Genomic DNA, 15,985 nt, shown 5'->3' on the forward strand with positions numbered 1-15,985 from the left:
CCACCAACCAGATCTGAAATATCATGGCTGACATGTACACATAAGGAACTATTTGACATTGAAATTGGGACTCAAAAGAACTGTTGGCTCAGAAAGGAACTCACTACAGACTGATTCATTTGCCTCTCAGCATAACCATTATTGCTTGTCGCAGTTTAGGTTCTTACAAGGGTAATTCTTGGATCACATGATCTCACACATCTAAAGGAAATAATGAACAACATAAACTGATGAACAAAAACAGACCCAGAGAAAGAGAAGCAGCGATCAGACTCTCAAACTTCAGAGGGAAAGTAGGGGAGGGTGGGGGTAAGGGGAAGAGATCAACCAAAGGACTTGTGTGCATGCATATGGGCCTACCCAGTGGCCATGGACAACAAGGGGGTGGGGGATATGTAGGGAGGGGGTAGGTATGGGAATGGGGGGATAAGGACAATTATGTGAGACCATAATCAATAAAATAAACTAATTAATTAATAAAAAAGAAACCACTGTATTATTGAAACAAGATATATTTTAAACTATTACAATTATCTAATCACTTATTGCAATTCTATCAACTCCCTAAAATTAATAGATCATATTAGATCCTTCTTAGAAATTATGCTTTGTGCCATTTGTTCTTATTTATTGTCCTGGCAGAAAGTTCCAGCTGAAATCAAGGTCACCTTCTGTCCCAAAGTTGGTTTAATTAGTATCAATTCGGTGTTTCACCGAGCTTCCACAGGAGGTTATTAACTGTGTTTTTCATGTGAGTGTCAAAGAAGCAAGAGCTGTGCTGCGAATCTTTTCAGCTTCAAAGGCACTGCGCATACATTTAATTCGTTGGTTAGTAAGAAAGATACAACCAGTTTAGCTTATTAATGACTTTTAAAGTAGTTTTAAACATGTTCTAGAAATACATTTATTCATATATACAGGATGAGTTTCTAAAATATAAAATAGATTACCATCCTAATAGGCAATTCATTTAATCTTGATATTTATAAGTGACAGGCTTCCTGAAATACAATAATTATGGAAATGTTTAAATATAATACTTATATGTATATGCATATTATATAAAATGAATTCAAGAAAATGGCACACAATCTTCTAGTGAACATTTTCTTTTCTTCCTTGGAGGTTGTTTTGTATGTATTTTTAAATTATATTAAATCTAGGATTGTTACCATAAGTCAATGAAAATACTTTTACATTTATAGGAGTAAAACAAACAAACAAACAAACTGTTTATTTAAAATGAATGTAAATGAATAGAGCAAATGTTTTTGTTCAAATTGACCTAAGTCAAATGAATAAACAGACTGGAAATTTAACTCTTAAAAATATGATGCTTTGTAAATTGCCCAAGCCTCAAGTGTCCTTAGAAAATAGAATGGAGCATAAGTGTTCTGCTTTCCAGAAGAAATAGGTAAATATTCAAGGTTTTTCATATTTTTTCCCTTAGTTCAACTTTATAACCAGTGATATGTATTCTTACTCCAGATAAGACCTACTAGAATAGAAAGGGCAGCTTTAGTATCCCTTGCTATCTTAGAATAACCTAATCTGTAAATGTGTGAGTCCATAGCTGACTTAAATAAAGACAAGGTACCCCCACCCCTGGTTTTTATTTAAGTCAGCTATGGACCCCACATTTGCAGATTAGGTTACAAAGTTTCAAATATAGATGATAAAAAAAATTCCAGATACCAGGGTCTTTGCTTGGGTTGCTGGGGGGTATGGTCAGCCTGCAAATCACTACAGGCTCGTCACCAGGCAGCCCCATGCTCCAAATGAACCTCTTCCATGTGTCTTTAGGACCTGGTATAGTCCCATATACATAGCAGGTGCTCAATGAATGTTTGTTAGAGATGGACACCATAACTGTTTGATAGGAAGTAAGTAGGTCTTTAAAATACAAATTCAATTCAACATTTTTCCCTTCTTTTCTATCACGTTGATTTGATTGTACAATTGGAAATTAATATTGTCATTTAGATTTTGTTAGTATGGATTAATCATATGCACTTTGAATTAGTTTGTAAAAAAATTTCAAAATTGATAAAGAGAAGATATATATATATATATATATATATATATATATATATATATATTTACCTTTTCCTTCATCTTTATTATTTTTTCCCCACTTTTATGTAAATTGCTATTAGAAATATCTTAAACTCTTCTCACTTGTAGATTTAATTCAAATACAATTTATTTAATAACCATTAAATAAACCTAGGTATTTTTGACAAATTCTTATTACTACTATCAATAAACTTTGCAACCAATCCTTTAGCTATCAACCTTGTACATTGTGTATAGTTCGCATGACTATTAAAAACTAGCAATTGTCAAGTACAGTTTTTTAAAACAAGAGAAAAATTGGTATGATAACTGCAAAGTGAAAGCTGGCAACTCATTTAATATTGAGAATTAATAAAAATTTCAAGAAAACTAAATAGTGTAATTGAACAATCTTTACAAGTGAATGAAAATAATTCTAAGCCTGCCCTTGGTACAGTTTTAATTACTATATATTAATGTAATGTTCCCATGATTTCAAGTTAAATTGTCAAGTTTAATAGGTATTAGTATAGCCAACATGACAAAAAACGTATAAAAATTAAAAAAAAACACAACAGACTTAAATAAGACAAATTTTCTCTAAATGATGTTTATGCAGAAGTAAATTTTAATGTGTTTTCTACAATGCACTCAACTCTTTTTATTTCCTTATCATATGTTAACCATTTAATGACTGCTCAGGAATGCTTTTTTATATTTCTGAAACATATGTAATTATTTTTTGCCCATCAGGATTATTTTCCATTTCCTTAAGATTGCTATCCTTGAGGCAAAAATGCTTATTATTAAACTGATATCAGAAATTACTCATGGAGCCAATATAAAATACTATCATCCTTGACAATTCTAGACCACTTGCTTTAGAACATTAAACTAGAATAAGCAGATCCACTCTGCAGATTATTTTAGGGTAATATTCTGAATATTTACTTAAATGTTCTATTTTTTATGGTTTATAATGACCATGGATTATGTCAAGTTTTAAAAAAAAAATCAACACTAATCTGGTGGCAGAGAAATAACAACTCTTTAACATTAAAGTAGACCATCAAAAAGGCAAAAGTTATCTCTGCATCCTTGAACATGTTATTTGTTTGTTTGCATTGAAAAGGCAAGGCAAAAAAACAAAAACAAAAACAAAAAACAAACAACAACAACAACAGAAAAAGAATATTGACAATGTTCACATTTTAAATTTGCTCCATGCTGTAGAAATCCATACGTTTTTAACCTATATTCTGAAATATTTTCATAATAGTCATAAGTGACACTAAAAATTAAAATATAACACTTGTTTAATAGTCTATTCCAATCTTCCTAATTGATTGTAAGTTAGGTGACTTACTTATTATTAATTAAATTGGATCCTAACTTTTCTGCCCCTTAAAGAAATCCCTTAAAGCTCCATTTAGTGTGTTTTCCAGGCCATAACAAAGAAGGATACTGTACCTCTTATGCTCTTGGCTGTTGCAGAGGAGGTTGGACTGCTTGTTATGGCTACAGTGGCTGTGACTGTTGCAGGGGTAAGGGAGGGGATGATAGTAGTGGGAAGCAGAGTGTTGGGAACATCTGGTGAGTGGAAAAAAACAAAATATAAAACAAAATCATATCATGCAAACAAAAGACAAACTCAAATGATCCAAATTACAAAAATACATATATCTTATTTAGGTCTAACATTAACAAGCTTTAACAAGATTATCAGGTACAAAGCTGGCTGTACCTCACAGTTCTTGCCATTTTTTGTTCACTTTCTTTTCATGCTCCTACACAAAGTAAAAAATTGGAGCAATGTTTGAGAATAAACAATTGTTCAAAAATATTTAGAGTGAAATTTAAAGTGACAAGAATTCATTTGTTCACTGAGTCATTTGAAAAGTTGGACATGCAATTGCAAAATACAGATAGGTAAAACAAAAAATGACATGCTTTATCAAACAAGTAAACAAAAAAAAAATAACATGACAGAACTAAACACAAGTAACATCACCATATTATAAGTTAAATAAGTGTTATGAATGGGTGAGTATATGCATGTTAAAGGCTTTTTGATTTTTTCATCTAAGAAAACAATGATAGGAAATAAATAGGATGAGAGTGATCTTTAGAAACAAAAATAAGCCAATTGTTATTAATATTACATTACTTTTCCATTTCTCACGAATGATGTTAATGCATACTGGAGTCTTGAAATTCTTACCCTGATTAGCTGGTACGCCTTCTAACAATTTTGCAGTACCTAGGAGTCTTTAACAAGTATTGAATCAACTAGCATGAAACCCAATATTCTGAAAAGTTTATGATTTATTTTATTTGGCATATCTAGGAGAAGTTATTGAACATATACTAGAAAGTAACATTCAATCCTTAATCCATAATTAGTAAAAGTTGCCAAAGTTAACAGTAGGTCAAAATATAGGGAACATACTACACAGAATAAACACCTCAGAGTTTAACACCAAAATCATACTTTCTGTCACTCAAAATGAACTGAAAATTCGGAGAGCAGCATAGAGTATAGTAAAACAATATAGACAGTATCAAACTGTGAGCTCCTCAATAAGATCCTCAGAGAGTCAAATCTCATCTCAAGTGGATAGACATATCATTTACACTTAAGGAAATTAGAAGCAGCTCACAAATTACCTGTAATTACTATGCCAGGGCTTGATTTTACATATTTTTCACACAGCCCTGATATATTAAAAGTGTTTGATAGATTATTTTGCTACTAAAAGGCTTCTTGTCAGTCTAATTAAAGTCTTTGAGTCACACCAAATTTTTTCTAGTTCTTTACTTCTGATAAATAGCCCTACCGGATATTCGGACTTTAACCTGATGAAGTATCTACACTAGAGACACAGCAAACCACACGATATCACTCTCATCTTCCTGGCCAGTAAAATTTAAGAAAATAACCTGAAAACTCAGTGTTGGTACATTAATCACAGGGGGAAATGAGTATTTCCTGGACTGTGATTCTCATGATCATAAAGTAGAACTGACTTTCATCATAAATATTATGTATATGAGCATGGTCACTTCTTATTTACTAATTTTTACAATATCTTCTTATTTTATTTTTTAATCTATTTTATTGATTTTTACAGAGAGAGAGAGAGAGATGGAGTTAGAAACATCAATGAGAGAGAAACATCAATCAGCTGCCTCTTGCACACCCTCTACTGGTGATGTGCCCACAATCAACGTACATGCTCTTGGCTGGAATCGAACCTGGGACCTTTCAGTCAGCAGGCTGACACTCTATCCACTGAGCCAAACTGATCTTGGCCTTCTTTTATTTTTTAGCAAATATTTTTTTCTTATAGGAGGACATGTCTTTTATTAATGAGAGAGTGAGAGAAACTGATGTGAGAAACATCAGTTGGTTGTCTTCTGCACCCACCAAACCATCAGACAAGGGATTGAATCTTAACCTTTTGGTGTAGGAAGGATGTTACAACCAAGTGAGCCACCGGCCAGGCCAATAACTTTTTTTTTCATGGTAAGCTTTCCTAAAGAGTTTAGGAAGGCTAATGGTAAATGAAGTAAGTTTTGTAAATTAATAAAAAGAACATAAATTTAATCTTCTTATATTATTCAAGATAAAAATATATTCTTCATTTACTTGTTCTTTAAGACCTCAAAATATATGTATTTAATTAATGCAAAGGGAAATATTTCCAAGGGCTATCAAGTATAAGAATTATATATAATAAAACTATAATATGCAAATCGACCAAATGGCCGAACAGCAGAAGGACCATTGAGATGACAATCTAGGACCATGCTATGACACCCACTGGCACCAAGCCAGCCAAGGAAGGTTCAATGTGATTGGTTGGGGGCCTGGCCATCATCCCATGATTGTCCCACAGTAGGAGGTCCAGGCCACTGACCAGCGGGCTGCAGCAGGTGGTTGGTCCTCCCTCTGTAAAGAAAGCCTGGGTCCCGGGTGCTGGCAGCCAGAGAGAACCTGGTGGTGGCAGCCGGGAAAAGGAAGGCCTACTTTTGCACCAATTTTGTGTATTGGGCCTCTATTATACAATAATATTAGTTCTTTGAAACTTCATGTACATAACTTTATTATAAATTATAAAATACTAGTGTGTGTGTTTTTTCTATTCTTTTTCTCTCTCTATCAAACAATGAGTTAAAATGATACTACTGCATCTGAAAAGCAGCCTTTCAAAATTACTTTAACAAATAACTGGAATTCAAATAACAGGTTTGGGGTTGTTTTGTTTTGTTTTTAGTTTAGCCAAAAATAAAAGCGTGTTATTTGGTGTTTTTGTCCTTATTCCATATCAACTAAAATAGGTAATAATAGATCTTGATTTGTTTTGGATAGAGTTGATATTACCAAGCATTATAAGCATTCTTATATAAATCACAAAACATCCTTATTTTCTAAAATTGTGAAAATGTATGGATTATATTTGTTTTTCTAGGCTAATTTTTAAAGAAATTAAAAACAATAGGTTGTGGTTTTAAAGTGTCCGGATAAATGAGATACCACTACAAATTATTCTTGACTCATAGTCTGGCTCCTGCTTATCTGTTCATCATCTTCTCTCATACTCCCCTCTTGAATTCATATGCACATAGAAACAAATAGGCTGAAAGTAATTTGGTGCAAAACACCGTGGCCAATATGAAAATTGGATCAAGACAATAACCTATATAAGAAATCTTTCCCAGTAACTGTTACATGTTTTGAATCACCATTAACTTCATTTCATCCTATGTGTTCTAAAACACTTTAGACATTCATTTTTCAAAAAAAAAATTTAGGGTTTCTTCATTCTGTTTTTGTTTTACTGCACATGTATGTTCACCCAAATATTTCAACCCTGTCATAAATAGCAAATGTTAACTAAACTAAATATATTCAACACTAGATTAATCAGGATCAAGTAAAATTCAGCAACATAAGATTAATTGGAATTAGTTGAAATCCTCAGAAATAATAAGAATATTATATGATACTTCTCTTCTATGAAAACTTTCTAAATGCTCTGAGTTTATTGCTGTCAGACTCCACATTTGAGAATTCCTGAAGAGAAGAACTCTGCATACATATTGTTGAGAACCTAATGCAATTTAGGTCAATAAATATTTACCAACTTCATAGCATTACAAAAATATAACAACCTCACACATAGTTATTACATAGTATACCACCATAGTATTTTTAAAATATATATTTATTGATTTTCCACAGAGAGGAAGGGAGAGGAATAGAGAGTTAGAAATGTCGAGAGAGAAACATCAACCAGCTGCCTCCTGAACACCCCCTACCAGGAATGTGCCAGTAACCAATGTACATACCCTTGACTGGAATCGAACCTGGGACCCTTCAGTCCACAGGTCGATGCTCTATCCACTGAGCAAAACAGGTTTCAGCACTACCATGGTATTTATGTACATCTCTTTCTAATAAACTATAATTTCTATCTTTATAACTCAATATGTCTTTATTTTTAAAAATATAATTTTGCCCAAATGTACATCAGTAGATGAAATAATAAAACAGCTGTGGTACATTTACACAAAGGAATACTACTCAGACATAAAATATAAGGGCATTTTACCTTTTGCAATCACATGGATGGATCTGAAGAACACTGTTTTAAGTGAAATAAGCCAAACATATTATTTCACTCATATTTGCAATGTAATGAACAGACAATCAAAATACAGATAAACCCATAGATAGAGGGCAGCTGTCCACTGCTGGAGTGGGTGTGGGACTTTGGGTGGGTGGTGGGTGAAGGGATTGAGCAAAAAAGAAAAAAGAGAGAAAGATTTCATGGAAATGGACAACAGTGTGGTGATGTTCAGTGGAGGTGATGGGGGGGTAGTGGAGGGTATTGGGATATGAATGGTGATGGGTGGGGACTTGACTTGAGGTGGCGCTCACACAACACAGTATATGGATGATGTGTTTAGAATTGTATACTTGAAACCTGTATAATTTTGTTAACCAGTGTCATCCCAATAAATGTAATAAAAGGAAAAAAATAATTAAAATATTACTTTGCTTTGGGACAAATTATTTTTACCCAACACCTCAGTATCACCCAATTCCTATCTTAAACTAGCCTTCCTTTCTTTATCTATCTAATAAAAAACACTACTCTCAACTTTCCGCCTGATTCCGACCTGCTCTGAGAAGACATCCTTGGCCAACTAAATTCAAACTGATTTCCTTTCTCTCTCAATATGCATCATGCTTTCGATTTTATCTATTACATTCCTCACATTGTCACTACTCCCTTGATTCCCCCATTACAATGATGTTTACATTCATGATATCTTACTATCTATGGGCAACCACACCCAGAGCTATATGCTTCTTACTAGCTGCACATCTCTGTCTCCTGCCTCATCTGAACAATATTACAAAATACATGTGGGATGATATAGTAACATTTTTAAATTTTCATAATCAATTAATGCCCTCTATTATTCTAACTCTTATCCATAATAATAAAAGTGTGATACGCTTAATTAACCAGATGCCCTTCTGGACGTCCTTCCAGGAGGAAGCTGGGGCTACAGACACGGGATCTAGGCAGCCACCCGGCAGCTTTGAGGGAGGGATCCAGGCAGCCATGACTGAGAAGGCCTCCTCTTGCACGGATTTTGTGCATTAGGCACCTAATTAATAATAAAGTTCACCATACAAAAAATATACAACCAGGTCTTCATGAAATCAGTGGTTGGAAGCTGGAAGGCTATAACATTTATGAATTACCAGTATTCATGAACCAACAAGATAAGATATAGGAGATCAAAGACTTCTGTGCTTTGCTCAATGTTTTGAATTTTACTGGGGCTTTATAAATAACGCTCTTTCTGGTGGTAGTGACAATGATGTCAGAAGATAGGGAATAGTATCATACTTAATAACATGAATCAGTAATTGAGCCTAACCATGTTTAATGATCAGTTACTGCTGCTTCTTCTTCTTCCTCTTAACATATATGAGGTAATATTTAGGAATTCCTGCCAAGAGTTTTTAAGTGTAAATAACTACTAAAGAGTTAAAAAAAAAAAAAAAAGCAGCATACTAAAGAACCTTATATACTGAATTCAGTTTTTCAATTATTTTAAGTGTTAGAGCTCCAAATCATCACATTTAAAAACAATACAAAAGTGCCCTTTTTCTCACATCCTAATGATGGGATTCAAAAATATGCAACCACATTTTGTTATCCAGGCTTATTAGAGCACAACAGATCTCTTATAACCTTGTCAAAGTGAAATCAGTTCCAACAAGTGCTGTATACAATAAATTGGAGAGTGGTACAGCATCTTTTTTCTAATAACGAGCTTTTCAGTTAAAGGTATGTTCTGTTCTCTACAAAGCAGTGTACAATAATTTCTAACTTGTCAACCTTTTTTGTTTTGTGGCAGATTCTCTTTTTAAAAATGGCATTCTGGCCCATTCAGAATGGATTTTTGAAGCAAAATTAAGTCTAAAGTGTCTTAGAGGCTTGTTTTTCTCCAAGGACTAGTGTTCAATAGAAAGAAAAAAAAAAAGCCATTTAGTCTGGACTTCATATGTCTGCTTCCTTTCTGCTTTATGTCAATAACTCCCCAAGGTGGTCCTGGGTAACTGGAGTGGATTCAAACCAAGGATTTAATGGAGATATAGGGGCCTCAGAATTCAGTGTGTGTTAGACATATTGAGATAAGAAGTATCTTTTTGATAGAAACTACTCCCATTTACTAGCCTTAAAAATAATATGGCGTCATCAACCTTTTTACTGGTAATTGAATTGCCACTGGAAGCAATTGTAACAGAAAAGGTTTATTTTATTTGCTTTTTTATGTTCAGCTACACGGCTTACAGCATAAGTATGACAAACGGCACCAAGGCTCTTCCTTAAATGACAGCCACCAGGTTGACGAGGCCTCGACTGGCCTCCTCCTTGAGCATCACAAGGTAACCTCATCTTCTTCCTAGAACGGAACCCTTTTAAAATTTACATTTGAATAATTCATCCCTCTGATAGTTTCCAGTGGCTTCACAAACTAAATGGAATCCTTATACAATAATAAAGGAAAGCTATTCTTGAAAAATGAAAAGTACTGCAATTTTAAACTGTAGGTGGTAACCAAGAGTCCTATGTAATTACAAGTAGAGTTATGAATAAAATCAGTCTGTTATTTGAAAAAAAGTGTGTACATTATTTTCTTTTAAAATACTCCTTTACATTCCAAACTGACAAAGGCAAAGTCAAATGTAAAGCAGGAAAAAAATGTCTTTGAAATGGGTCATTCTATATTATTTAGCTCCAGCTATTTCAATATCGTGAGCATTCTCCTAAAAGTACTTTTCCGAAAAGTAAATCAGATAATTTGATAAAATATGTTCTGTTCTGTAAGGGTGCCAATTTCCTAGGAAAGAATAGGACTATCAGCCATTAAAAGAAAATTGCATTAAAGCAAATGCAAATATACACAAAAGGAAGTGTAATGTACTAAAAAAACACGGATTGAGAAATCCAGATACTTAAATTTTTCACCTAAGTTATGTCGTAATATAGCAGACATTTTTCATATAATTTAACCTCTACCCAAAGTGAAGAGTTTAGACCTGGACGTTTATATAAACACTTCAGACCAGATTGATACTCTGAATGAAAAATACCTTAACTCAAGAAACTTGTAAGTGCAGATATTTTTGTGTAAGACTTTAGGAGATACAAAGAACCCCTAAAGGTGTCGGTTCACAATTAAAAAATGCAATGATTTAAGCTCATATGATGCTACTGTACTATGCTATGGAAAACATATAGGTTAAAAATATTGTAATTAAACTGGAAGTTATTACACAGCACTAATTTTAGTGAATTCTAATTTTCACATACATATTTCTTTATTATTGTTATTATTATATTAAATTCTTTATTGTTGAAAGTATTACATATGCCCCCCCCTCTCCCCATTATCATCTCATAGCTTGTCCCTGTGTCCATTGTCTGTGTCCATTGGTTATGCTTATATGCATACAAGCCCTTTGGTTGATCTCTTAGATATTTCTTATGTACAATTTGTAAAGGTAATAAAATACAGCCAGATATAATATTTAATATGATATGTAAACATTTATTAAAATAAAATTTAAAAGAGAATGTGGGAGTGTTTCAAAGATTATTATTATAAACTTGCTATACTATAACAATACTGAGCACAACAATGGTACTTTTTGTGCCTGCATGTTAATAAGTACATCCACCTTGTCGAACCATAGAAGATAATCCCTAGTAAACACTAAGGATAAAAACTAAGATTTATCCTTGATTTATCTTTGTGCACTAGAGGCCCAGTGCACAAAATTCATGCATGGGGGTGGGGGGTTATCCCTCAGCCCAGCCTGCACCATCTCCAATCTAGGACCCCTCGAGGGATGTCTGACTGCACTCTCACAATCCAGGACTTCCAGCTCCCAAATGCTCGCCTGCCTGCCTTCCTGATTGCCCCTAATTGCTTCAGCCTGCCAGCCTGACCATTCCCTAACCACTCCCATGCCAGCCTGATTGATGCCTAACTACACCCCTGCCAACTCATTTGCCCCCAACTTTCCTTCTCTGCTGGCCTGGTCACTCCTAACTGCCCTCCCCTGCAGGGTTGATCACCTTCAACTGCCCTCCCCCACTTGCCTGATTGCCCACAACTGCCCTCCCTTGCAGACCTGGTGCCTTCCAACTGCCCTCCCCTGCTGGCCATCTTGTGGTGGCCATCTTGTGTCCATATGGAGACAGGATCTTTGACCACATGGGGGCAGCCATCTTGTGTGTTGAAGTGATGGTCAATCTGCATATTACTCTTTTATTACCATGTTTCCCTGAAAATAAGACATCCTCGGAAAATAAGACCTAGCGCAACTTTAGGAGAAAAAATTAATATAAGACACTGTCTTATTTTTGAGGAAATAGGGTAGATAGATAGGATAGATGCCTGGTGCATGCGTGGGGGCCAGCTGGTTTGCCCTGAAGGGTGTCCTGGATCAGGGTGGGGGTTCCCTTGGGGCATGATGTGGCCTGAGCCAAATAAATACAAAATAATGTTTCAATAGTCTAGGCTGAATAGGATGATGGACAGTGGACATAATTGGGGCATGGTTTAGAAAAAGTGTCAAAAGACTGTGCTGATAAATTGGAGAGGAAAGTAGAGAGGAATCAAGGATAAATCTTAGTTTATGGAATAATCCATTATATATGATATTGCAGTGTTTGTGAAAGCTACATTGGAAGAAGCTACAAAACAATGTTTCTGTAAAATTTGTATCTCCTAGTTAGGTACGCCTTTGTTTCTGAAGACAGATACCAAAATTTCCCCCATGGCCCATTGCACATTGCTCAAATTCTCTAATGAATGGATGTAAATACAATATATGTCCATAGAAGAGCTCCATACATTTTTGTAGAGTTACAATATACCCTTATTTGCACATTAAATAATGAAAGAAAAGTTATTTAAAATGTTGAAGTTGTTAAGTAGTAGATTCTTTCCTGCCTTCAGATAGGAATGTGAGTTTTTCTCCTGGATATTTGAGCCAGTGATCATCTCACTGTCACATAAACATTTTCCACAAAATGCCACCAGTGAACAGAGTTCTCACTCTGAAAGGTGAAAGCCTAATCCATCTACTTCACGATCATCTGAAAACAAAGACGTGGATTGAAGCCTGCTCTCTGCTGCGTATGCTTGTACACACACACCTTTTAAAACGTTTTCTAATGAACACAGTGCCCCTGGCTCCACTATTTGATCCCCTTCCACTTTTCTCTGCAGAGCAACAGCGCGTTCCTACAGTCAGAGGTGCCCCTTCCCACTGGCGGCACAGCTATCCCTGCTTATCCATGTCCAGGGATGATGTGTTTTATCTCAGCCGTCCAGTTGCTAAAGAAGGTACTGTTTTCAGGCTCGTCCAGCGAGGGTAGTGTCTGGAAACTCTCAACTGGAGATGAGAGAAGAAATCATTGGGCTCTTCCATTAGTGGCTGTTTATTGTTCCGTATGGATGTCTTTTCTATCCTTTTCTTCCTGCACGGTTATACTTCCATTTATGCCACTTAAAGAAAGCTTCTCCAAAGGGGAAAATGCTCATTATGAGAACACAAAATTAATTTACCAACTGGTAAGTCTATTTCCATGTGAGGGAACAGATTGCAGCTGAATTCCTTTTAATGTTCCCTTCGCGGTACATCTGTCCATAATTCAGGCTTCCCTTTCCTGCTCCCCACTTTTGCATCTGAGTGCAAAGATTCACTGTCTTATTTCCATTGTGATCTGTATCCTCTTGCCCACCAGTACCACTAAGAGCAAATAGATTGGTGTAGCCTTTCAATGTTTCTAAATATTCATCCCTTGGTAACTGTGATAATCAAGGTTATGCAACTGCCAACTTTTTAGTCTAGCTACATATTTACTACTAGAGGCCTGGTGCATGAACTTCATGCATGGGGGAGGGGAGCTCTCAGCCCAGCCTACATCTTCTCTAATCTAGGACCCTTGGGGAATGTCCACAATCCGGGACCAATGGCTCTTAACTACTCACCTGCCTGCTTACCCCCTCGGCCGGCCTTGTCGCAGCCTGCTGTTTGTTCCTTTGGTCTCCCCTCACTGTTTCCCCTGCGGCTGGGTTGTCCCACACAACCTGGTGCTTAGTCATTTGATCTCCCCTCACCAAACCCCTGCCAGTCTGGTCATCCCACACAGCCTGCTGCTGGGTCATTTGGCTGCCCCTCACTAACCTCCCTGCAGGCCTTGTTGTCCCATGCAGCCTGTTTGATCGTCTGCTCTGTTGCAATGGTCCCTTATGCATATATATATATATATATATATATATATATATATATATATATATATATATGATGTACAGAGTATAATTTTAATTTTAATTTTAATGTTGTGAAAGTCCTCATTAGCTTTTAAATCACTGATAGTCATAATATGAATATGTGAATTAAATACTGTAAGACTAATAAAGTAGGCATTATAATCATATCTGCTTAGCTCTAGTTTAAAATATTTTTAAAATAAATTTAAGATATTACTTTATGATATTCCTAATATGTTTCATAATCATTACTGCATTTACCTACACATGTATTAGCTATTTTTGCTATATTTAGGATCAAGTTCTAATAACCTTAAAGCAATTCAACTTATTTTTTTTTTAGACTAGTTGTTTTTCTTTTTTTTCTTTTTTTTTTCTTTTTTTTTTTTAAGATACTAGGTGGCTTGGAAATATTTGTTAAACTGAAAGAAAGGCTCCCTTCATTACTCATTTTGGGTTTCTCCTATGGTAAACATATTAACTGAAATGGGGAATCCGCATATAGGATTGAAAGTGACCTTGCATTTACTTTTAGTCACTGGAAAAGATAAATGTGTAAATGAGCAACAAAACTTGGAAGCATGGCTTGGTGACAGAGTCTGTAATATCTTGGTGCGCAACATTCTGAATATTGTTGACATTTGTTATTAACAATAAAAGCATAGTAAAATGAAAGTAGAATTTTTTATCAATTCTTTAAAACTAGAAAGGGATATTTAATGGCTTGATACCTTTCACTAGACTAAAGCATATATATATGTGTGTATATATATATATATATATATATATATATATTTCTAGAAGTAATAGTATTTGCTATAATACTTTTCAAATTAAAAATATGAAACATTACTTTTATAATGCTTCCTACTCTAACAATAAAAAGTGAAGAACTTATTTGGTAACTGTGCTAGTTTGAGGTAAAATATCCAGGAAACAAACAAACAAAAAAAGCAATATTGCATCTTTCATCAGTATTCAATTGTCACATGAACAAATAACCAAAGCAATCATAACATCAACAATATTTTAGGGATATCAAGTCAGCAACTGCTAATAAACTTACTGGTATTGCATAAATATAAAGAAGCTTTTTATTGTGTTTCATTTTCTACTATGATAATACTATGAATGGAGAATTTTAATTATTTATATACTAGAGGCCCAGTGCATGAACTTCATGCAGGGAGGGGGGGGGTCCCTCAGCCCAGCCTGCACCCTCTTGCAATCCAGAACATCCGTCTTGCAATCTGGGTCCTCTGGCTCCTATCCACTGGCCTGCCTGTCTGATTTCCCCTAACTGCCTCTGCCTGCCAGACTAATCGCCCCTAACTGCTTCTGTCTCTGCCCAGCCACTGCAGCTTCGTTGAGAAGAACATCTAGAATAACATCTGGAAGGTTGTTCGGCTATCTGAACTTATTAGCATATAACTCTTTTGTTATTATAGAATAATATTATAGCTGTTCATAAAAATAAAATTGCTAGAATATATATATATATATATATATATATATATATATATATATATATATATATTATATATATATATATAATGTAAAAACCTGGAAAGATTCATGGCGGCTAATTTAATTCAAAATATTATCATGCTACATGAAATAAATCAGTCAGAGAAAGACAAGTATCACATGTTCACACTCATGTGGAATCTAAGTAATAAAATAAGCTGATGAATGACTTGGATCCAGAGACATGGAAGCATGGAACAGAGTGTAGAATCTCTCAGAGGGAAGAGGGAAGGCAGCGGAAGGTAGGTGGGTGGGAGAGATAATCAACCAAAGACCTTGTAAGCACATATGCATAATCCATGGACACAGACAATAGGATACTGAAGGCTTAGAGTAGGGTTGGTGGTGGGGTGGAGGGGCCAATGGGCAGAAAAGGGGAACCTATGTAATACTTTCAACAATGAAGAATTATTAAATAAATAAATAGAAATGGAAAAAAAGTGAAGTTGAAAAATACCAAAAAGAAACAAAGTAAGAACAATAAACATTAAGATAATGAAGTACTGAATTGTTACAAAAGTGTATT

At 34.9% G+C, this 15,985-nt stretch overlaps 1 protein-coding gene across 3 annotated transcripts in view; it reads right to left on the reverse strand.

Annotated features, from left to right (window-relative positions):
* The window catches only part of CADM2 (cell adhesion molecule 2), a 1,125,034-nt gene that overhangs the window by 74,264 nt on the left and 1,034,785 nt on the right, over positions 1–15,985 (reverse strand). For 2 of the 3 annotated variants that reach the window (XM_036445003.2, XM_036445004.2), the window contains one exon: positions 3,526–3,645. The exons of the other annotated variant lie outside the window; for it this stretch is intronic. In XM_036445003.2, coding sequence (XP_036300896.1) covers positions 3,526–3,645 — 120 coding nt within the window. The remainder of the gene's footprint in view (positions 1–3,525; positions 3,646–15,985) is intronic. 3 annotated transcript variants of the gene reach the window in all.

This window comes from Pipistrellus kuhlii, unplaced genomic scaffold (genome assembly GCF_014108245.1).
Source record: "Pipistrellus kuhlii isolate mPipKuh1 unplaced genomic scaffold, mPipKuh1.p scaffold_m20_p_2, whole genome shotgun sequence".
NCBI classification, from domain to species: Eukaryota; Metazoa; Chordata; class Mammalia; order Chiroptera; family Vespertilionidae; genus Pipistrellus; species Pipistrellus kuhlii.